This window comes from Syngnathoides biaculeatus, chromosome 18, assembly GCF_019802595.1.
Source record: "Syngnathoides biaculeatus isolate LvHL_M chromosome 18, ASM1980259v1, whole genome shotgun sequence".
Classification (NCBI taxonomy): Eukaryota; Metazoa; Chordata; class Actinopteri; order Syngnathiformes; family Syngnathidae; genus Syngnathoides; species Syngnathoides biaculeatus.
Window position 1 is genome coordinate 19,396,877 of NC_084657.1, and position 24,452 is coordinate 19,421,328.

At 41.0% G+C, this 24,452-nt stretch overlaps 2 protein-coding genes across 4 annotated transcripts in view; both read right to left on the minus strand.

Annotated features, from left to right (window-relative positions):
* Positions 1 to 17,138, minus strand: part of LOC133491817 (organic solute transporter subunit alpha-like) — a 23,526-nt gene extending 6,388 nt beyond the window's left edge. The window contains exons 1-8 of one of the 3 annotated variants that reach the window (XM_061803444.1): positions 16,491 to 17,138; positions 15,983 to 16,134; positions 15,778 to 15,851; positions 14,937 to 15,095; positions 14,744 to 14,855; positions 14,523 to 14,669; positions 10,055 to 10,160; positions 9,772 to 9,969 (exon numbers count right to left, since the gene is read on the minus strand). In XM_061803444.1, coding sequence (XP_061659428.1) covers positions 9,806 to 9,969; positions 10,055 to 10,160; positions 14,523 to 14,669; positions 14,744 to 14,855; positions 14,937 to 15,095; positions 15,778 to 15,851; positions 15,983 to 16,134; positions 16,491 to 16,566 — 990 coding nt within the window. In that variant the 5' untranslated portion in view covers positions 16,567 to 17,138 and the 3' untranslated portion in view covers positions 9,772 to 9,805. Of the gene's footprint in view, positions 1 to 7,956; positions 9,970 to 10,054; positions 10,161 to 13,484; positions 13,693 to 14,522; positions 14,670 to 14,743; positions 14,856 to 14,936; positions 15,096 to 15,777; positions 15,852 to 15,982; positions 16,135 to 16,490 lie in introns of those variants that run through there. The other 2 variants (XM_061803443.1, XR_009792487.1) reach the window with 2 other exon arrangements.
* A 443-nt stretch (positions 17,139 to 17,581) lies between these two features.
* On the minus strand, positions 17,582 to 24,033 carry LOC133491816 (palmitoyltransferase ZDHHC20-B-like). Its single transcript, XM_061803441.1, has 13 exons — positions 23,858 to 24,033; positions 22,695 to 22,721; positions 22,517 to 22,611; positions 22,011 to 22,131; positions 20,180 to 20,249; positions 19,835 to 19,867; positions 19,626 to 19,746; positions 19,360 to 19,492; positions 19,127 to 19,253; positions 18,933 to 19,019; positions 18,779 to 18,855; positions 18,644 to 18,690; positions 17,582 to 18,565 (listed from the first exon to the last, which is right to left on the minus strand). Exons 1-12 carry the CDS (start codon positions 23,973 to 23,975, stop codon positions 18,647 to 18,649), a joined length of 1,053 nt encoding a protein of 350 aa, XP_061659425.1. The 5' UTR covers positions 23,976 to 24,033; the 3' UTR covers positions 17,582 to 18,565; positions 18,644 to 18,646.
* Positions 24,034 to 24,452: the final 419 nt, after the last annotated feature.

A 24,452-nucleotide genomic window follows, 5' to 3' on the forward strand; every position in this document is an offset into this window, starting at 1 on the left:
ATGTAAAGCAGAGTGAGTAGTTTTTACTTGGAAAGATCACGAGTAATATCATTGTAGTCTTTATAAGAGAGTGGGTCTATTCATTTGACTTGGCTCGTAATGGAACCCAGTGCTCCGATTTAAGGGTCCGACGTGATACAAATAGGCAAACAGACATTTCTCTTGCATGACGTGGCACATTTACGTGACACTAACCCGACTCTTCGGCATAAAACATGACACACTTCATTCAGCAGGCCAGTGATACACTAACAAAGTGAAAGTTGTTCTCCTGCAATGTATAAAGCACTGATAATAATGAAATCAAACTCAGAGAAGATACTTCTGCCTCGCTTACCTTCGAACATACAGCCTAGTGTTTGTTGATATTCTTCACATTTAGTTGTATATGTGCTTTTCCGCAAGCCTTAACCCATTGTAGACACTTCGTCAACTGTGTTTTAGGCTTTGAAAAATGAATCAACCGGGCTCCTTGTAACCTAGCAGGATATCTTTCATCAGAATTGCACGTTTCCCCAGACTTATTTGAGGACAATTTTCTTCATAACATTAACTTTTCCAAGCGCACGCTATTGACAACCAGCATTGCTTGTGGGACAATATGGCGAGAGTGGCGTGTCAAGCCAAGGGTTAAGACAATGCGACTATCTGATTGGCTATTATTGTACGAGTGATTGACAGGTCGGAAAGGTCCATTACGACCAGCGCCAAATTATTCTGCATGTTACTGACATGACATTGAGATTAATTCTTGATTCATGGAAATTCTGAAGCCAATATATCCAATCCCATTAGTGCCAAATTATTCCCAAAGGGAAAAACAGTTCCTGGATCAGTACCTTGACGAACTCTGTTCTTCTCACTTTGGTATTGTGTGGTCAGTTTTCTACTTCAACGTAGAAACTAAAACTCCTGCCCCACAGAAAGAGACTTACTTACAAACAACCCAAATAGAGAATGAGGGTCTACTTTGTGACAAGTGGATGAATTTTCTTGGAGAGGCGAGTTTCCGTTGAGAGAAATTGGACCGCTGCAACAAAGCTTTAAAAACATTTACAATTGTTGGTTCTGAATGTTTTACGAGCACATCAGGGTCGCAAAAAATACCTCTTAACATATCTAAAACGACAGTATAATCACTCAGGTGAGGGTCCTGGCTGACTTTCATATGAAAAGAGGAAAATATAACTGAATGTAGGCATATGTGTACTACGCTCTGCTTGAGCGTACTTGGACCCTACGCAAGTGGAAAGGAAACATTTGTTGTTTTTTTTTTCGTTTGTTTTTGTTTTCTTTGGGGGTGGGGGGCACAATCAGACAACAAAAGAATGACGGAAATATGTAAGAATACAGTAACCTCCTTCATTTAAGATGAATGGCTGCTTTGTTGTCTGTACACTAGATCCATACTTTTCCTTCATGACCATTTTCTGTCTTATAGTTGCAATTAATTTGCCAGATTTCTTCAGCCCTAAAGACTGTTTTAGCAGATCAGAGCACCCTGATGAGGCTGGTAAATGCTTCTTTTTGTTTGCAAGAATGCACATTGTACAACATATTTCTCCATATGTTGAAATGGACTTTGTGTTACTATTGTTGAAGTGTTTCTTTACCTCCTAAACGCCAGTACAGTATTTGTGCTTGTGTTTGCCAGTCAACCAGCGCGTCATTCTTGCAGAAGAACATGCGCGAATGGCGCCGTCTGGCGGCCAAAGAGCTGCTGACGCGCTGTGATGAGCTCATGTTATGATTCTTAGTCGACGAGCTCAATATTTTAGTATTATTTTTTCCCACCAGCAGAGGCCCTCGCTGCAAGATGTATTACAACAACATGACGTAATGCTGTTCACAGTCTGTCTGACAGAAGTTTAAATTTGAAACGTCCCCATTTGAAACATGCTCTTGTATATGAGTTGTATATCACATCTATATATTTTTGTATTCAAATATAAACGTTTTCTACTTTCAATTTGAATTTTATTTTAGTTAACGCGTCATTTGTTGGCATTAAAAAGGACGAATACATACTTTTGATAATTTTATCAGTGTGATTTCTTTCTTGTAAACATTTAATAAGATCTGACAAAAATACTTACATATGTACTTAATTAAAAGTACAGATACTTGTGTTAAAAAAGTTAATTCAGAAGTACTGACTGAACTCCTTCCCTTAGTTAAAAAAAAAATGACAAAGTGAGGAAAAGCAACAGAAAGTAAAGATGTCGGTTTTCAAATTTAGGAATTAAAGTAAAAGGTGGTAAGAAAAATAAATGCATGCAGTGTACTGTATATGGAAAACTCTACTTGGGTATGGTAATGAAGAATATGTATTTCATTACTTCCCACCACTAACTTTAATTATGATTATTCATGTATACGACAAAATTTATATATAAAAAATGAGGGGAAAATCTCATCATATTTACATTTTTCTGTGTCAGAGCAGCGTTTAATTTCCCAAACTCATGAGAAGCAAAAATAAATACATCAATAAAAATTGCTGCTCCAAAAAGTCATCATGATCAACTCGGGCATAAACTCAATGTGCAAAATTAAGATGCGCATGAGTTACTGGGTTAACCAGCATGATGTGACATCTTCCAGTACTTGCTCCGGGCAAATGAATAATGATTAGCGTAATTAAACCTTGATACAAACAAACAACCAGGTCAGATTTTGAGCCGACTCAGCCAAGTGACTGAAAAGTTTGTGTTTAATTGCTTGATATCCATCATGCAAATAAGTCATGAGTGTGAGTTTTTATTTTTTTTAGTGAGTTAGGAAGGCACTCGTGTTTGCAAACTCCTCCCATCACCGCGAGCAGCCTTCCATTGGTTGACCCACTGGGGTTGGCATGGAAACACAGAATGAAGCATGCTAAATTAGACTCTAAAGAAGCACCTCTCTCTCCAGAGGCAGACGCAGACTCAAACACGAGATGCACCGGGGTGGCAGTACCAGTGCATTATGGGTGCTGTAATTGGTGCACCACACTGGGGGCGCACACAAACGCTTTATTGTCTGTAAAGGCTTATGCAATGAGCCTCAAAAGTCAAGCCCAGTGTGCTCTGAGGCTCAACTACCATAAATGCTGTTGTAGTCATGACTTATAAGCATGAAAGAGGCATAACCAGAAACCCATGGCAGCTGTTGGTTGACAAACTGACACATTCATTGAATTTTCGTCAACTTTTCTTTTGGAAACCGCAGCAATCATCTCATCTGTTTCCCAAGAGCATCATGTAATTACAATCTATGCTCAGAGAGCTATTATTTCTCCATGCGCGTTAAAGCATGAATATTTGATAGCTATCCGCTGCAACAACTAACCATGTGTTGCGCTGTTTTGTGAAGGGGATCCATTGTGTCTTTTTAGCACCTGACATCCGCAAGTCTCTTTTTAGTAACGCTTTTCTCACTCCGGCGTGCATTTAAGAGTGTCTCATTTATATTACAGTCACTTTACTCGTCTCTGCACGAAGAACAGCAGCCATAAAAAGGAACGACACAGATTTCCAAACATTTCGTGTTAAACTGTGCTCCCTTGCAGCAGATTGGCCAGGCTGTAGTTGACATTAATGTGCTTTCTATTCAGGTCAGTGAACTCGGAGTGCGGATGCTGTCACAATTGTGCTGTGTGAGGAGGTCATGGTGAGACCGTGCCAAAAATCTTTATATGCTCTTATCTTTTCCTAAATGACATGGTTATGTCATTTCCTTCCATATTGAATTAGCAGAAAAGATAATCCTCTTTACGAGCTGCTTTAAAGTTGTCACGCCGGCCCGCCGCTTCAGCCGTACGAATGTGGTTTCAAAGTACACATATTATTTTATTGATTAAATAGGAAACTACAGTGATAAGACTATACACACAGATTGAGCGAAAGCAGGGTGAGCGTATGAGTCGTCATACAAACTGCAGAACAGATCTTTCCGTCCTCTCAAATGTCCACAGAGCCATCGGGAATGGCTGTTCAGTCATTTCCATCCCTGTTCCAAAGTCCCAGTCCCTGCCTTTGTTCACCATGTGATCAACACAGGAGCAGCCAAACACATAAGGGCACGTACATTGGACGAGTGCAAATACAAAATGGCACATTTTCTGCTACATGCGGTAGATCCCAAGCTAGCTGTGGAATGTATATTGGGAATTGCATTCTCTTTAATAGAAACAGAGTACGTGAGTGGTCCCGGAAAGAAAGACGAGGTCTTGACGGCCTCTACAAAACATCCCCATAACAAAAGTTTAAAATACTGTAGAAAAGACGGAATTGAAATCTGTAGGAAAAGCAACCTTTAAAAGGCACCTGTCCAAGTTGTGTGTGTTGTATTCCATTTTTATCTCGCTGAAGATGACTCGTTGCATTTGACTTCCAGTCAGACTTGGCGTGGAGATGTTTGTGCTTCTGTCCAGTTCCTTCCTGCTGTTTGTGGCTCGTGAAACCAGTAGATGACACTGACATTGAATTAAAGGGGAAATGTGGTTGCAGTCATAACTTTGGAGAATGATGGCACAGCCCGTACAGCACTTGATCATTTTCTCACGGCGCCAGCAGTTGCAGGCTTATTGCCCACTCTGCGGACCGGAACTCTGGAGACAGGTATCTTGGTGCGAGGGGTCTCTTTAGCTTGAGGGATTTGGGATCCGGGTGGAGATTGTGCGCCGTGTTTAACGGGGATCTTGGAGTCACATGGAACACCGGCAGGAGCCTTCGACTGGTGTACCGGCTGACTCCCCCCCTGGCTGTGTTTGAACATGGGCACATGAACATCAACACTACCAGCTTTGTCTCTGCTCTCTATGTTGTGAAAGTCCAAATGACGCCTGTGCTCCTCTATGGGAGTGGGCGGGTCCCTGCTTGACTCGTCATCAGTATGTTGGCTGTCCCGCACTGGTAGCTTCCCGGCTCTTCCTCCTCCAACCACGGGTATTTTGCTAAGTGCCTTTACTTGTGTCTTTCTTTCTTTGGGGACGTCCACGCGTGACCCATTATGCTGTTCTTCCACAGTGGTCGTCTGTGCATTTGTGCTTTGCAGACGAGACAACTGGCCATTTGTTGATGGCTCCATTGCGTTCATCTTGTTAGATGGTGCAGCTTCACTTGGCAAAGGCACAGGGGTAGTGGCCGGGGAGGAAGATGCCGGAAGAACGGGCGATTTCCATTGATTAATAGGGATCTGTTCTGGAGCAGGAGAGCCTTTCGGCACATAAACTGGAGTAGGAGCTGGGACGGGTGGCTCAGAAGTGGTTGGGACAGCAATAGGAAGTACCTTAGTCGCAGATACTAAAGATGAGGGAACAGGAGGGTCTGCAGATCCAGTTACGAGGGACAGAGGGGTGGCAGGGATTGATGGAGGTTCTTGAGAAACAGCAAGAATATTAGAATCTAAAGACACGGGAGATTTTGCAGCAATAGAGAAACTTTTGAAATTGGTTGGGCTAGGCTCAGGTTGCTGACGATTTGGAGGGACGGAGGTCTCACTGGAGGATTGGACAGGTTTGGAAACGGATGCCAAGGTCGTGGTTATCGTGGTGTGCAAAATTAAAGGAGTTTTGCTTTTAACGGGGCTGGGAGCAGTTTGCACGTTTTCAGCTACATTTTGAGGTCTGGTATGCGAAGAAGTTTGAAAATTGCTATCAGGTTGTGTAAAGGTAGCAGGGGAGGAAAGACTGTGACCTGCAGGTTTATGGGATGGAAGAAGTGTTGTAGCTACAGGGGGAGGTTTACTTACAGAGGGGATAGTTTGAGAGGGAGAAGGAAGAGCGGAAGTTGCTTTATACGATGAAGTCTCTTTGCCAAAAGTGGAGTCACAAGTGGATACTTGAGTCTTGTCCAAAGCAGCCTGCTTCATTGAAGTATTGCCCGGTGCTGTTTTCATTGTTATGGAAGGGGCAGACATTATTGGAGGGCTTGGTGAAAGTTTCTCATTTGTTGTTGTAGGAATTGATTTTACTGTAATCCCAATAGAAGGTTGCACCAGAGTTGGTGAAGAGTCCAAGCTCAGTTTAACTGATTGAGTTGTCAGTGTGGAGGATTTGGTAAAATTGGTCACAACTAGTGTGGCTACAGAAGACGAGGTTGGAGGTTTCATACAAGGAATAGAGGGACCGCCGGCGGCGAGAGGTGACGAAGAGGTGGTCACTGTGGCCGAGCTCAGAGGAGTTGTGGCGGCAGGTTTGGAAGAGGGAGAAGTGGCCGATGCTGAGACCTCGGGTGTTTCCGGAGTGGAAGTCCATCTGGCTTTGCCCCACTCGGCCTTCACGTCAGCCATGATGTCTCCTCCTGAGATGGACTCAAAGGTGAGGAGAGAGGATATGTCGTCCAGCAAGGAGCCCAGGCTGCTCTCAGTGGGCCCTGGAGGTTCTGTGGCAGGCACAGGCACTGCATCCTCATCAAGTCTGCTCACATCGCCAGCTGCCGTCAGGGAGCTCTCACTACTCGCTTTCCCACGGCTCTCCAGAGAACGAAGAGGAGATTTGGGGGTGAGGCCAATGTCCTCTTTGATGATTTCCACACTGTTAGAGCGGGAGGACATGAGGAGTGGGCTGGGGAGAGCTTCCTCCTTGTCCTCCTTGTCTTTCGGGCGTAACTTCATGCTGCCGAAGAGACTCTTCAGACCTTGCCGTTGTCGAGTCACTGGCTGCGACACGGTGTGGACTTTGCGATCGCCTCCTCCTCTCCGGGCTCCCCTCAGTCGTGAAAAAAAACGGATGGATTTGGCGGAGCCGGATGAAGAGATGGAGTTGCGAGAGGCGGCCAGGACGCCATCTTCGCCCGTTTGCTCCTCTTCCGCACGCTCGCCATATCCTTGACTCACCTCCCGCGGCTTCTCCTTGTCCACCTCCAGCTCGTAATCAGGAGCAGCGCCCTCGGGTAATCCATCGACGGTGTGGCTCCTGGTGACAGGTGATTTGTTGTTTTTAAGAGAAAAGATGTTGCTAGGCTTTCGTTTGCCAAACAGCTTGAATCCTTTTCGTATTTTTCCACTTGGTTGGCATTCACTAGGCGGGGGGTCCATGTTCTCCGTATGTACATCCATCCTTTCTCTGCGTTAGCCCCCGTCTCCTCCCCTCTCTTGATGTTGTGATTACTCGAAAGACGCTGGACGGAGCATTAATATCCAAGCTTATCTTGTCCACCTCTGAAGAATGTCTTCACCTTCTTTGGTCTGACTACATTTACTATGTTATCGTCTGTCTGTGTATCCTCCCTCTGTCCCTCCAATGCTTTCTCCTCTATTTCTCCCTCCAAAGCCCCTCCTCTTTCCCTCGCTTTTGCCTGGCTCCTCTCTCTAGTTACCATGGCAACTGAGGGGGTAAGCTGCTTTCGTCAGCATTGCAGAGCCAGGGGCTGTCATCAACATGTTTTCACTTTCTCTATGTGCCTGATGACTGTTTATATGGACAACATAGACAATTAAACTATTAATAGCAATTTGAATGTATAAGATATTTTTTTCAATATCTCAAGTCAACTAGGTCACAGGCATCTTCAAAATCGTTCATTACCAGTCAGTGTTAGCAACCCCCACCCGCCCCCTCTCCAAAAAAAAAAATGCCAGGAAAAGCCTGCTGGAACACCTGAAATTTGCTGCTATTTAATCAACGGCACTTTAATAATATGGTAGGTGTGTGTTGTGTTCTGTCAAACATGAGCTTGAATGTGAGGTGAAGAATGTGTGGTTAATTTTGAACACTGTAAAATCACACTTCGAAGTGGGTGTGCACACTTGTGCGCCCACACAAACTCAGATGATTTTTCTCTTGCAAAAAAATTCAATTTAGTTGGACACGTTACAGCTCACAATGGCAGATAAAGTTTTGAAAGTAATTGTCTTGGTCTCCTTTTTTGTGTCACAGAAACCTGGCATTTGAACAGGGGTATGTAGACTTTTTATGTCCACTCCATGCTATATAAATAAAATATAAGATTCTTATATTATACAGCCAAGTGTATTAGTTTATTCTGATACAAAGTTTAGTCATATGGTATCTGTGAGCCCTCTAAATGCTATTTTTAGAACCAATAAATCAAATTGAATGTGTGAGAGGGTCAACCCTTTGAATCAGAACTGAACACAGTGGAGTCATGAGAAAGATTATACAACTGCTGGGGCGTAAAGAAGAAGAAGAAACAAGCAAGTATCTGTTTTGGATGTGTAACTGAATACAAAATGTTGGTATAATCTGCATAGAATTCTACTCAGATGTGAGAACATCTTCACCTTGTTTGCTCGCTTGCATAATAACATACTAACATAACATAAAGTAGTGGCTTAGATGAAAGGTTCAACTTTGCTGTCAATGGGTTTTCTAAATAAGGTGTTTGAGCGGAGGAGGGAAAGGGATGGTTCTTTATTTTCAGGTCAACGTATGAGGCTTTGAAGTGGAACACGCTCTCTTTTGGCCATTAGAGGAATAGCAGGAAAAAGCTTCCAGGTCATCCTTGGCACAAGTCTTTCCTGCATTGTGCTAAGTGGGTCAGCATGCTTGAAATAAACGTCTGGTGTTTTGGCCACAGAAAACACATAAAAAGGCTTAACGGAGCTTTGATTCTTAATACATTTAGCTATGAAATAACATTTAAATATGACAGCCTAAAGGTTAAAAAAACAGCTCCATTGCACATAAAGTACACGATTAGAAACAGAAAGTTGAATCAGGGCCTACAGTTGTAATAAAGGGCTTGATAAAATCGACAACTGTAGTTACTGTATGCTAGTGTCTGAAGTCCAGTAGGTGTTTGTATAGGACTCCATCTCATGAGATCCAGTACAAAAGATCAGTATAAAAAAAAAATACCTTGAAAAAGATAATAAAACAGTATCAAGTTATTTATGGTAATTATTTGATGGCACGGCTGCTGACTGGATAGCAGGTCTGCCTCACAGTTCTGAGGACCCGGCGGCTTTAAATCGGGCCTCGCCTGCGTGGAGTTTGCATGTTCTTGCGTGGGGTTTCTCTTGGTACACTGGTTTCCTTCCACATCCCGAAAACATGCATGGTAGGTTGACTGAAGACTGCAAATTTCCCGTGTGTGCTAATAGTTATTTGTTTCTGTGCTCTGCGACTGGTTGGCGACCAGTTCAGGGTGTTCCCCCGCCTATGGCCCAAGACAGTTGAGATCGGCTCCAGCACGCCCGTGACCAGTGAGAAGAAGCAGTATGGAAAATGAATGCAAATGATCAGTGCTATAGAACTGTATTGCAGAACAGTGATAAAGTAGGGAACACATCTTTGGAATATCGTATTTTGCTTCACTCCTGTATTTAGCTAACTATGTTGCACAAAGATGCAGATACAATAATGCAATTGTTCTATCATAATAAACATATTGTTGTCTCTAACAGACCAAAGTGCATAATTGTTAACACACACCTCTTGTATTTCATTAGTTTGTAAACCCCTATCTAGAAAATACAGTACAAATACAGTATAATTTTTCAAGCTACACACTCTATTATCTAAGATGACTCGATTCATATTATACTAACTCATAAAGTACCCATGAAGATGAAAAACTGATAAAAAGTTAAGTTTCATACTGAACTGTGAAAAAACATGATACAACCTCTTTTACGTAAGAATAGCATATTTATTCAGAGAATAATTTGTTGAATTAACCTAAGAGAACGTATTCAAAGTTAGTTAATACAATACTGCTGAATACCGCGAAGATGTTTTTTTTTTTTTTTTCCCCACTTAAGTGACATTTGAGGTAGTGTCCGCCTCACAGAACCACATCAAATTGACCGTTTGATCAACGGTACCTCAGATAAAGAGCATCTCTGAGCTGGCCGAGTTTCAGACGTCGTGCTCCATGTGAACAGCCTGCATGGATTCTCCGTCCTTGTGCTGCCAGTGGTCATGTGCGGCTAAGGGGAGCGCGTCATATGTACGGCGATAAAAGAAGCGAGTGACCAGGGTGATGACGAACATCTCCATGATCATCATCTGCTGACTTAGCACTGCGGGAAAGGGACAGAAACAGATTGGGCCCTGTCGCGGAAAGGAGGAGGATAAAAATGAAAGACTTGCGGAAATGTTTCTCACTGGATCCTCGAGCCTGCGAGGAGAAGGGAGGGGCGCAGGCGATGGTTCCATCCAGGGCCAGGATGTTGATGATGGACGTTTGCAGCTGACTTAATACGAGTATTAGCTGAGGATTAAAAATAAGCACTTGATGAGTAGATTGCAGATTGCAGTCATTGCATTACATTTAATTTATACCACATGAATGCAGTAGTTGTAATCACAGACTGGAAGTGTGGTGCTCATTTTTGGATGACATTGTCAGACAGGCATTAATGTAACGGTATTTTTTTGCATTAGTGTTTTACAGGTGTCTTTAATGCAGCAATATGAGGTGGCTAAGATGCAGTACATTTCTATAGCACTGCAAAGTACAACCACACACCATATTCTGATGAAAACAGCATCAATGTTAAGCATTATTGCTTTGAGAAGAGTTTTTTTTTTTTTTTTTTTTTTTTACACAGATTGAGTTGTGATTCATTTATTGTACCAAACCTTCTTCTTCTTTTTCTTTCAGCTTGTCTCGTTAGGGGTCGTCACAATGTGTCATCTTTTTCCATCCAAGCCTATCTTGTGCATCCTCCTCTCTAACACCCACTATCCTCACAACATCCGTCAACCTTTTCTTTGGTCTTCCTCTTGCTCTTTTGGTTGGCAGCTCCTTCCTTAGCACCCTTCTACCAATATACTCACTCTCTCGCCTCTGAACATGTCCAAACCATCGAAGTCTGCTCTCTCTAACCTTGTCTCCAAAACATCAAACTTTGGCTGTCCCTCTAATGAGCTCATTTTCTAATCCTATCCAACCTGCTCACTCCGAGCGAGAACCTCAACATCTTCATTTCTGCTACCTCAAGTTCTGCTTCCTGTTGTTTCTTCAGGGTCACCGTCTCTTATCCGTACATCATAGCCGGCCTCACCAGCGTTTTATAAATTTTGCCTTTCATCCTGCCGGATACTCTTCTGTCACATAGAACACCAGACACCTTCCGCCAACTGTTCCACCCCGCTTGGACCAGTTTCTTCACTTCCTTACCACACTCTCCATTGCTCTGTATTGTTGACCAAGTATTTGAAGTCATCCACCTTCGCTATTTCTTCTCCCTGGAGCTTCACTCCTCCTCCTCTGCCCCTCTCATTCACGCACATATATTCTGTTTTACTTCGGCTAATCCTCTCCTCTCCTTTCCAGTGCGTGCCTCCATCTTTCTAATTGTTCCTCCTCCTGCTCCCTGCTCACACTGCAGATCACAATATCATCTGCGAACATCATACTCCAAGGGGATTCCAGTCTAACCTCATCTGAGGAGGGAAGGGGCTCACCGCAGATCCCTGATGCAGTCACACCTCCACATTAAATTATTTTGACACACCAACGGCACACCTCACCGCTATTCTGCTGCCCTCATACATGTCCTGTACCATTCTAACATATTTCTCCGCCACACCAGACTTGTGCATGCAGTATCATAGTTCCTCTCTTGGGACTCTGTCATAGGCTTTCTCTAGATCCACAAAGACACGATGTAGCTCTTTCTGATCTTCTCTGAACTTTTCAATTAGCATCCTCAAGGCAAATAATGCATTTGTGGCACTTTTTCTAGGCATGCAACCACACTGTTGCTCGCAGATACTTACTTCTGTCCTGAGTCTAGCCTCCACTACTCTTTCCCATAACTTCATTGTGTGGCTCATCATCTTTATTCCTCTGTAGTTTCCACAGTTCTGAACATCGCCTTTTTTCTTAAAAATGGGAACTAGAACACTTTTCCTCCATTCTTCTGGCATCTACTCTCCTGCTCGTATTCTCTTGAATAAGTTGGTCAAAAACTCCAAAGCCACCTCACCAAATTGCTTCCATACCTCCACTGGTATGTCATTGGGACCAATTGTCTTTCCATTTTTCAATCTGTTCAGTGCCTTTCTAACTTCTCCCTTACGAATCAAAGCCACTTGCTGGTCAATTGTGCTTGCCTCTTCTACTCTACCTTCTCTCCTAAACCACCTAATCTAAAGTTGATTACCGGCAGCTGCTGATTACAAAAATAATTTCCCGTCAAGGTTAAGACAGCACAGTGTGTTCAAGCTTTTGAATCCAAAATTACATTTTTCATGCTGGAATATAATATATAGGACTGTTCAAATGTAATATTTTTCAAAAATGGTCATGATTCATGTTTTTGTTGACTTGATGAGATTGAGTTTTTGTTCTGTTATTGTATGTCCTGTTTTCCTGTGTCCCTTGTTCAAATATTTTCTGCAGGTTAGGTTTTGGTTGCCACCTGTTCTAGTCAGTATTAATATTTGTTTCAACCAAACAGCTCCCTGCATCTGCTTGTGTCATGTCCAGATGTGCCTCATTGTCTTGACAGTCTGTTTGTATTTAGTACCCTGCTTTCCTTCAGTCCATGTCGGGTCACTGTTTCTTAAATAAGATGGAAAAATATAGTTTTTTAATGCGTTCCACCCATCCTTCCACTTTCTATGGCGCTTGTCCTCTTTGGGTTGCAGGTGAGCTGAAGTCTAATCCAGTTGACCTTGGTGAGAGGCGGGATTCACCAGCTATTCAAACTCACATTCAGTTTAGATTCTTCAATTATTTCCAATTTTGGGAATGCAGGAGGAAGCCAGATTTGGCAAGAATGCAAACCCAACACAACATGCCAGAGCAGAGTTTGGAACTCAGAGCCAGAACCCAAAATGGACCTTTCTGACCTGTCAATCAGTCCTACAAAAATAGCCAATCAGATCGCCGCATTGTCTTAACCCCTTGCTTGACACGCCCCTCTCGGCATATTGTCCCACAAGCAATCCTGGTTGTCAGTAGCGTGCGATTGGAAAAGTTAATGTTACGAACAAAATGGTCCTCAGATGCACTTGGGGAACGTGCAATTCTGATGAAAGATATCCTGCTAGGTTACAAGGGGCAAGGTTGATACATTTTCCATAGCCTAAAACACAGTTGACGAAGTGTCTACGATGGATGAAGGCTTGCGGAAGAGCGAACGTACAACTAAATATAAACAATATCAACAAACACAAGGCTGTATGTTCAAAGGTAAGTGAGGGAGAAGTATCTTCTCTGATTTTGATTTCATTATTATCAGTGCTTTATACATTGCAGGAGAACAACTTTCACTTTGTTAGTGTATCACTGACCTGCTGAATGAAGTGTGTCCTGTTTTATGCCTAAGAGTCGGGCTAGAGATAAGTAAATGCGCCATGTCATGCAAGAGAAATGTAAATTTGCCGATTTGTATCACATCACATTTATAAGACAGAGCACTGGGTTCGATTACGGGCCGAGTCAAACTTTTTCATCTGGTGACTACGGTACTGACTGAGTGAATCCCCATTGTTTAAATGCACTTGTAGAAAATCTAACCTATCTCACTTATAAAGACTACAATGATATTACTTGTGATTTTTCCAAGAAAAAACTACTCACTGTGCTTTACATGTGCAGTACGATTCCACTATTTCATCCTGTTGGATTTCAATATGAAGTTTGTGAGGCGTCAAACTTTTTTGTATCGATCGCCAACGTTTCGCTGTAACTCTGATGTTGTGTCCTGCTCCGTCCAAAATCTTAATTCCGTGTACATATCCTTGCGTGAAATAGTTGAGACCTCTCTGTAGAACTCTCTTGGACAAGTCTGATGCATTTGGCAAAAAACATACTGCATTATCTGGAGTACACGTTAGAGAATCGACTTCAAACATGTTCTGTTCAGTCACCATTTTGGAAGCTTGTGGGACATGGCTAATGGGGTGGAGCTTAAGATCGCCACCGGAAAGGTCCATTGTGAGGCAAATATGCTAAGCAACCACTAGGTTACAGAAAATGTTATACTCAACAGATTTTTTTTAACTTGTTAGAGAAGTAAGATTTGGGTAGAAATAGGATTGACAACATCAAGAGCACACACACAAAAAAAAAAAGAGTCCCATTCATTTTGCTGGATTGTCTCTCAAAAAAATACATTTGGTAAAGACTAAGCATGGTCAAATTAGTATACAACAATTGTGTTTTGGGGGCATAATTGATTGTGTTACAGTTCGCATGGCTAACTATCATGCAAGCAGCATGTGTTCAGTTGTCACTATCTAAATAGGCGTGTGAAATGTTGTCTGTTCTATATGAGTCATGTGATTGACTTTTTTTAGTTCAGTGGACCTTGACTGACTCAAAGGTGACGTGCTCCTTTCACTCGAGGCCATCTGGGTTTGAAGAGGAGAAGTGCTATCGAAAATAGATGGATCATTCATTCATTCAAATACTTACTCATTTATGACTGCAAATGGTGCTTGTTGTTACACGTGATAATATTTGGGGGATATATTTGTACTGCTACTGCTGCTAGTAGATACGGTCATTTGCGTGGTGTATCGAATTTTGTGGTCAGTAAGTGTCACTTGTCATTAAAGAAAATATTTGTCATTTTTCTTTGACAGCATTCATAGAGAACTGTTCCCATCTACTCACTTGGTACATGGCGTACTTTGGTACAATATTGAGGCTGCGTAAAAGGTAGTTGGTGTTCATGAACACAATGGCTACAGGCCACAGGGAGGTGATGGTGAGAACGCCAATGAACGGGTTGATCCAAATTGCCGAACCCGTGATCTCTAGCTGGGGGGAAAAAAAAACGTCAAAGTCATTTGTAATTGTTTGCGCTCTGGGATGAAGCAATAAAATAAACTTACATCTGAGAGGTCAAAGTTGCCATTTGTCCAGAGTATTATGGAGAGGACACTGAGCACCGTCTTTAGGATGGCGTACTGCAGTGCGCCCAGCTTCAGCAAGAATAGCATGCCTCTTGAACCCAATAAAATATACATTGGCATTTAATTCCATTGAAGTTCACAAGCCAGATCCAAAGGATGTCATTGTCAGTACCGTGACATGGGCACGCGTGGTAAACACAGGCAGCAGCAGCAGCACGGCCCAGTGCTGATCTTGAAGGGTTTACCGGAAAAGCGCTTCAGAAATGCTGCGCTGCCGCCCAACTCCTCAATCAGCAAAACCAACACTTTGTACACGACTACTGCAAAGTAACTACACGAATACAACAGCGTGTTTAGTGACATTTTGATAGGAACCACAAATCATGTAGTCCAACGGCATTTATATTAAACACCCACACGAGTTGGAGGTACAGTATAGCGCGACCCCTGATCTTTGCCTGTGTAATGATTTACTGACTGGCTTAAACTACACACAGACTTTACACATAAGGTTTCCCTCTGATGCTTCGGAGTTGATGATATGACAGTTAAGTGCTTTGCGCAAGGGCATCTTTCCAAATGCAGCTCTTGTATTTTATTTATTTATTCATTTTTAGATTTTATTGGAAGTTGAAAACAATTGCAGTAAAGCCCGGGGGGGCCGGATCGGTCCCGCCACATAATTTTTCAAACCAAGCGCGTCCACTTGATTTTTCTTGCTAAAACCCGTTCCTCAATTGCAAATTGAGATCACTTTGAAGAATGTTGGGAGAATGCAAGCATTTATTAATCAAACCACTTTTTAAATAGACAATAGATTTGGTTTCCTTCAGTTTGGATTTCAAAACCAGTCATTCATAATTTTTTTGTGTGCATTTGTAATAATGTGATGATGCGATGACACATTTATACGGTTATAATGTCGTAGTTGCCTTCAATGTGGCACACGACAAAAATTAGTTTGACATCAATGCTTGTGATTTTCATAACCTTGAAGGTGAAGAAAAACGCACCAATTTGACGTCATATCTGTGAACATGACAGCCCTGGGGATCCACATCCCAAAACAAGACATGATGGCAATGACCTAAAATAAGAACATTATTTTATGAATTCTTAAACAAAGCACTTTAACATACCCTTTATTCAAAAGTCATAGTGTTTGAATAGTTATTTCAACATATTCCTGTCATGTAATTGTAGGAAAGGGAAGCTTACTGGTGCGGCTCCATTGACCCAGATGATGGTTGTCTTTTTTGGGTAGGGCAGTTTTTTATAAATGTAAACGCATTGCTCCAAGTAGAGCAGCAGGGAAACGCAGGACATGAAGGTGAGCATAGAGTACAGGCACATTCCGAAAGCATCTAATTCTGATTGGAACAAACAAAAAAAAAAAGACACTTAGTGGCACATTAAATATGGACCTATTTACAAATATAAAAATAAAAACAGCAACAGGATCCTGAAATGAAGACTGATTCTTTGAAAAAGAGGAATACAGGTATATTTCAGCACAATATTAAAAAGCCTTGTGTTCTTGATGCCATTTATTTATTTGTTATTTTGAGCTATTTTGGCAGTTATTCAAGAGGGAAAATTTGCACATAATCAAGACCAAAGACCACACAAAAAAAAAAGCAGTTGGATACTTTTGTGGCTCTCAGATGCTCAGCATTGCTGTGTGGCTCTATCATTTTCTTGACGTGCCTGATAAGGAAAGACTTACGCTTAATCACATCCAAGGCCAGCGGGGGTTCTTGTAAACAGGCGGGCTCAATAGTGCTGTTGACGGCTTCCTCCATGTTGCCTGATATTTTTCTTGCCTAAAACCTTCCCTTAAAAAGTCCTCCTATTTGAACTTCCTGATCAGACCTCGCTTCTATGTGGAAGATGATAACAACAACAAAAAAGGATTCCCATTCGCATGGCAGTGTGGTGTGCAAATGGTTCAAGTAAAGTGTACTTTAACCTTATGCTACTTTTAAGGAGCCATGGCTTGATGACACGTTAAGAAATTACAGGTTTATGAGAACCTCTCCATAAGTAACTGTCGCTCATTCATTCACAGACAGTCACAGTCATTAAAATGACATCAAAACAGAGGCCATGAATGGATCAGCACATGTGAACTTTGGTTGGGTGTGTGGCTTCCAGGTAAATATAAAAAGGTGTAAAACCGATAGGCTGTTTAAAAAAACAAAAAACAGGTTGCTAGAAATATTCTGTATTATTTTTATATTACTCGCAATGTAGTAAGTATGCATTATTATTTTTGTAGGCTTCCCGGCTCAAAAGCCTTGGTCAATAGTGACATCTTTTTCTCATCTGAGCACTCATTAAAGCTGACCCAAGCTAATTTTCATCGTTGTGTAATATGTCTTGATTCGAATATAGCTCACTGGAATCTGTTCGTATTGACAAAAGATGCTACAGTATTTGGGAAAAAAAATTTACACCCCATCTCATTGATGGTTTGATCGTTATGGCAGAATTAAAATGGTACACTGACATTTAAATATACTGTTGGAGATGTGGACATGCAGTAGTCCTGCATCCAGTAATGTGCAATCTTTTTTTTATTTTTTTTTTAATTTTTGAACAGATCTCATGATTTCACTGAAAATGGAAAAAAACATCTCTGCGTACTTAAGCAGTAATTTTGCAATGGACTTTAGTGTCACCTGCAGGACTGGAGTGAAACAGCACTGACACAAGGGCAACTGGGATTATTATTATTATTATCATCCATCAATCCAGTTTCCATATCACTTATTCTCAGTAATGTATTATTATTCAATATTTAAAAGATTATTATCTCAGCTGTTTGCTGCACCATTTCTCATACATACAATATGAGTATAAACAAGTATTATGACATGTTTGGCCTGGGCAGAGGTCTGAATTCAACTCTTCATTTGATTGACAGTAAGCATCAATGATAAAATTCACAATACTGTTAACTGAATAATTAGAATGGAACAGGATGGCCTGAAAATTGATCCTGATTTAATTTGATTTGTTTTTTTTAAAGAAGCTCAACCAGGGAAAATAACTGGACCTGTTTGAAAATGTTTGAATTGAAATGAACTGACATGAGATGGCATGCAGGAGAAAGAATAATATGTAACGATGCTGTAATAAAATCAACACATTGTGTTTTTACAATATTTAAGGATACAGTTACAAATAGTATAAGGACATAATTTAAAATATAAATGATGCAGTGGAAGTTATTAGTACCCACATCAAAAGTATTTACCAGATTTAGATCTCACACGTTAAATATTCAGTCCACATTATGAATGTCGCAAAATACATAGTTCAACACTGTAAACAAAAATCATTTGACTTTGAGAAAATCAGTTAGGAAGAAAAAAAAAAAAAAGTGACTCACTGTGCTGAATCTTCTTGGACATATTGCACATATAGTTGCGAGCATTCATTACCGCTGATCCATTAAGTGTGTATTGATGCTCAACTAATATGAGATATATTTAATTATGCTAGTATAATAGTGCATGTTACGCGACTTATTTAGCGAAATTAAATACACACACCGGCTCGTAGAGTAAAGCACTCCCAGTTTGATGTCAATAAGATTGGACCGCAGTGTGTCCAAACCTCTGAATCAGACAGCAGCAGTCTAGGGGTTATGATGATGCCTTTGTAGTTCCGAGTAGCAAGCTAATTTGAAATAATTAAAAAAAAAAAAAAAAAAAAAGAACATTGGGACTGTAGAAGCCCTCAACAGATGATGGCTCCTATGGACGTGCTGATGGTCAAGGCAGCGTGTGAGGTCGCCTGGACGAGCGACAACGACATTTATTTTAAAACACAAAGAAAACCACCAAAATGTTATAATTACACAATGTAATTTACCTTCTATGGCTCACTCTCAATGGCCACAGACACTATCTGGACTCCTCCTAACAAGAAGCAAAGAATCCAAAATAGGGAAGCCCGTTTTTCAGAATGACATTACCCATCAATATATTCAGTATTTATATAGAGTACCATTCAGCTCCTTCTCATCCACTTTGTGTTGTGCATTGTCGCCGTGCACATTTGGGTTTATTTCCTCATTAGAAAGACTGTAATGAAAGACACATTGGGGATTATTGGCGTGGAAAAAATAACTCAATATGAAATGTTTCACACAATAAATAACCTTTTGCCATTTTGGTGCAAGACGCTGTTTGCCTGTTCAGGATCTATGTGCATCAGTCTGGTTACAAACGAATGCCCGTCACCCAGACTGTTGAAATAGTGAGGTATCATTAGCCGAGGGTTACTAGTATTCATAATGTGAAACTATATCTTATGTTATCTGTGTTTCAAATTGAGAGCTTTATTTCATATTACCTGGAAAAAACGGGAAATATAAAGTTCTTTGCTTCGTCCCCAAACACCTCGGCTACATTCCGCTTGAAGCCCAGAGAAAATCCATTTTTGTCTGGCCCTTTTGCAAACACTGGGGCCCGAAATGCCTCTGTTGATGGTAATCAAAAATACAGTTAAATTGCACAAACATGACATCACCTGTGACTTTAGAGAGGACAAAAGCAGCACTGCAACACTTCGTATTGCAAAAGCACCTATGGTGGTCCTGTTCTTGCCGACGAGCCAGAGGTGGTAGCTGAAGAGTGACAGGATGCTGATGAAGAACAGCGCCGCCACAAAAAATAGAAACAATATGTGGAATTTGGCGTGCGTGTTGGGAAGATATTTCTGTGGAGAGGAAAAGAAAGACAACTGAATGAGCCTCAAATGAAGCGTTACGAACTTGAATTAAGTGTTAATTGCCATGAAGTACCAGACAACATGCTATTTTTATTTGGGGGTAAAAGAGGTCCATACTCACAGACCAGAATTTGATGAAGTACTGGACCACTGTAGCGCATATCACCCCACAATAGAGTGAGGCATAGGCCAAAAACAGGACAAAGAATTTGTAGTTTGAGAAGCCAACACAGTTATTCACCCTGAAAGGATGAAAAAAAGAAAGAAGCACGCTTTAGCTAGAAATAAAAAAAAAAAAAAAAAAAAAATCAAATAAAGTGATTACAGTACCAGGGACAGTGGTGGTCCATCTTGAGTACACACCTTGAACAATACAAAGTACAACACTTGTGAAGTTACTGTAGGTCAAAACATCACACGAAAATAACATTTTAACACAATAGTACTACATATACAATGTGTTTCGAAAGTCGCTGTGCACTTATATTTTTATTAACAGACTTTTCAATTTCCACTATATTTGTACCTAATGTATTCTACATTGAAACAAGTTCCAAAAATTGCAAAAATGAGTTTGCTCTGACATTACGAACACTGTATAGCAGCTAACATTCAAAATATATGTATTTTTCCAATCACAAAAAAATATGTTGTAAATGAAAGGCTTGAACTCACATCTCACAGGTGGAGCAGTGGTGGCAGCGGTCTGGTTTGATTACCTGGCAGAGGCCACAGTATCGGATGGCTGTAGAGAAAAGGAGAAAATAGAATGACTTTTTATGTCTGCTTTGTATTTTTTAAACGCATTACCTGTCAATATTAATTTTATTTCATTCACCTTTAAGTCAAAGGCATACATTTTGTGTTGCATGCCAGATCGCACCCTTGCAAGCATGCACTATATTGTCATAGTGAAAGAAATTAGTAATTTATGTTATATAATGACATGAGCGGCGATACCACGTGTCTCACAGTTCTGAGGTCGCAGGTTCAAATCCAAGCTTCCTGTGTGGAGTTTGCATACTCGGCCCCAGCCCCCCCACCTGCGTGAGTTTGCTCCGGCTACTCCGGTTCCTAAAAAAATGTACGGTAAATTAACTGAAGTCTCTAAATTGTCCGTGGATGTGAATTGGAGTTTGTTGTTTGTTTGTTTGTTTGTGTGTGCCCTGCGATTGGCTGGCGACCAGTTCAGGTTGTACCCGGCCTCTCACCCGCGCTTAGTTGGGATAGATCCCAGCACACCTTAGACTCTAATCTGGAAAAGTGGTTTGGAAAATAAATGAATATCGAAAAGGACCAAACCCCAGAAATTACACATCATTTAGTGATTTAAGATAAACATTTTCAGTAGTGGGTGTCTATCTCATATCTGTGGGCCTGCGTGGGGTGTGATTCATAACTGACCAGATTAACCAACTAAACAATTAACAAACATTAATAACTGTTTTAAATTGCAATAGAAAAATTTGGGTATGATAGCCCTGTTTAAAAGTTTGCCTGTTATTATTGCCCTGTCAGGAAATGTGGCAACATTTTGGATGAGGGGTGAATACGAAACACGCCAGGGAGGACCCCACCCAATGGCCAAATTCAAATGGTATATGCGTGACCATAAAGAGGCTAAACGCTACAAAATGGATATATATATATATATATATATATATATATATATATATATACACACTGTATTCTATTGTTGAAACATGGTGCAAGAGGCATGGCTCACTTGACTTTAAGAAAATGATCATTACACTTCTATTTTAGAGGTATAATTTGTCAATTTTAGGCTCTCTTGGCAGAATGGTGGTTCAGCTGGTAAAGTGTTGGCCTCAGAGTTCTGTGGTCTCAGGTTTAATCCCAGACCCGCAAGTGTGGATTTTGCATGTTCTCCCCGTGCCTGCTTGAGTTTTCTCCGGGCACTCCGGTTTCCTCCCACATCCCAAAAACATGCAACATTAATTGGACACTCTAAATTGCCCCTAGGTGTGATTGTGAGTGCAGCTGTTTCCATGTGCCCTGCTATTGGCTGGCAACCAGTTCAGAGTGTACTCCGCCTCCTGCCCGTTGACAGCTGGGATGGGCTCCAGCATTCCCCGTGACCTTGTGAGGATAAGCAGCTAAGAAAATGGATGGATGGATGGATGGATGGATGGATGGATGGATGGATGGATGGATGGATGGATGGATGGATGGATGGATGGGCTCTCTTCCTACCTTTGCCTTTTAGAGACATGAGAAGAGCACGTAACCTTAACTTTTTGTAAAATATTCAAAATAACCAGGTGATTCTTTCATATGTTCCGGGCATCTATTTTCTGGAAAAATATAATTTGCTTATCATTTTATATGACTTCCTGTAACTTGTTTAGAGCGAGCGAGCATAGATGTTGATGACTAACAATGAAATGACTAACGACGAAAGGTGTGTGGATTACACTTCCTGGTGGTCTGATTTTAAATAGCTGACAATACCGTCAATGTTTACAAATGCAGTAAAAGGCCTCACCTCCTCCTGCTGTGCGTGTGTACACGGGTAAATTCCTCGCCACCTTCTTCAGAATTTCCTGTTGCATTTCTGCTTGCTCTTCTCTTTCAAACTGTTCTTTCTCCACTCTCGGCAGGGTGAACTGATGGCCAAAGCAATTACAGTGGTAAAACAAACAAAAATAGAAGCCTTCCCATACACTAATACACTTAGCCGTGACAGCTGAGTCACCCCCCCCCCCCAAAGAAAAAAAATGTATGTGGCTGTGTTGATTTTATTTTTAATCTTAGTGCCCTAAAATGTGTCTCAAGCTCCCTTTAAAAATAGTACACAAACCAACATAATTATTGAAAATGAAAAGGGGCAAAAATTCTAAATTTGCATCAGGGGCAAAGACCCCCAAGGTATTGTTCCTTTCAATGTCCATAACGTCTGTATATATTTGACGGTGCAAGACCAAATAATGCTCATACGAATAAAGTAAAAAAAAGAAAAAATCCCAAAGACACACAAACATTTTCTTTTACCACTTTTGATGGTTCCGCTGGTCTTGTGCAGATGGTCTTCCAGTAAGACCATATGAACATGAAGAAGAAAATGTGGAAGATGATCAGGTAACTGACTGTTGAGAGAAGGCAAAGGTGAAGTAACCCTGATGTAATATTTGCTCATTTTATATTAAAAAGAATGTGTATGGTCACTTACTTCGCTCTGCATTGTTTGTGATTGTATCTACGTAAGATGGCACAAAGAAAGCAGACAATGTATTAGTTAGTACTCATCAGAAATGAATAAAATTCACATCCCCCATTGCATGACACCCTGTCCTGGTACCATGTGGCAGCAGCCTGGCACCACTTGCAGTACCCCCTCACCCCCACCCCCACCCCCTTTCCCTCCCTCTCAGTAAGACAAGAAAGAAAGAGCTTTGTTGAGAAATCAGGGACGCCCCTTGCCTGACCACAGCTGCTAAAATTCATTGACATGCACATAATGGTATCATCAGTTCCGGACTGACACTTAAGATAAAAAGCCATGTGTTTAATAAATAAAGAATGCACTCTGGAGACACATTACTTCACTTTAAATGTGTGTGTGTGTGTGTGTATATATATATATATATATATATATATATATATATACACACACACACAGATATGAGTAAAAGGTTTTCATCCATTTGTGCTCATTTTATGTGTTAAGCCTGTCTCATTACTTAATTTTCTCGTACTTCAAATGGTACTTCTCATTTTCATGAAACTGAACACACAGATTCCAGTTAAATTAATATCAAATGTCACTTTATCACATTAATATGGACAGTATTTTATTGTTAGTATTAAGACTTTTTTTCAAGACGAGACATAAAAGCAGAAGTTATAAAGCAGCCTATACTGGAGACTTTGTTACCAATAAAGATCAATCAGATAGCATTGCTGCGAGTGGAGAAAAAAATACCTGCAACGAACATTACTTAAAAAAATTCTTTCATGAATTTCAACGACGATCGGAACTTGTATCATTCAACTTATTGTAGCTTTCATAACTCATAAAACGGCATTATTTTCAAGTGATACCGTTAGAATAAGGCAAAAGTACAGCAAAAGTTAAACCACATTTGTCTACTGAAATTAACTCTCCGTTAAGAAACAAAAACTTCAGTGATCGAACAAAACAATGGAAGAAAAAAAAAATCAAATATCAACGATTTAAGATTACACCCCGGGGCTCGTATTTCCTGACGAATGATCGTATGTGACAAATGACAGCTATCAAAATTGTCAACACAAACGCATATCCGCCTCCACAGTTGAGAGATATACGTTTATAAATTTGTATATAATTACATTCAAATAACGTATACTTACAAACACAAAGCTCCACTACATAAGCGTAGTAAGACCAGCCCACGACCAGGTTGATAAAGAGGACAGGTATCCAGTTAATAACCCGTTTACAGCACCTCAGTGTGTGCGAGGGCGCCATCTTTAATCTGTGAAGCCCTGTTTGTGGCAAGTGTCACGGCCATGCGATGGGAAGACTGAAAAACTACAAATCCCAGACATCCCCAGCAGTCGGCTACTTTACGTTTGTTACGTGCCGGCCATGTTAGCAGGGGCGACGTTCCCATCTAAGGCAATGCCTGGACACCATTCCTCAACCAACTTTCATGAAGTTTAACTTTGTGGTCAATAGCAAAAGGGCTGATCGCCATCTCGATACAGAACACGCGAATGACTTGGCCTCTGCCGGGATGATGTCACGATAGAAACACGGCTCAAAACACGCCAATCTATCTTTCTTCACTTAATGGTCACGTCAATGCGGTAGTGCGGATAAAAACTACAAATCCCGTTCAGCTTCCCGCTGACCTCGCTAAACATTTTTGTTGAGCTTTCTGTGTGTGAAGTAATAATTTTCAAGGGGTATAAGTGATACAATCCCACAATTTAATTAGACCTA

Coding starts and splice junctions, on each gene's coding strand:
- LOC133491816 (XM_061803441.1), bottom strand. CDS start 23,975: ATGGCGCCCTCGCACACACTGAGGTGCTGTAAACGGGTTATTAACTGG. Junction 22,722..23,857: donor TGTAGTGGAGCTTTGTGTTT/GTAAGTATACGT, acceptor CATCTTACGTAG/ATACAATCACAAACAATGCA. Junction 19,020..19,126: donor ATATTTCCCGTTTTTTCCAG/GTAATATGAAAT, acceptor CTATTTCAACAG/TCTGGGTGACGGGCATTCGT.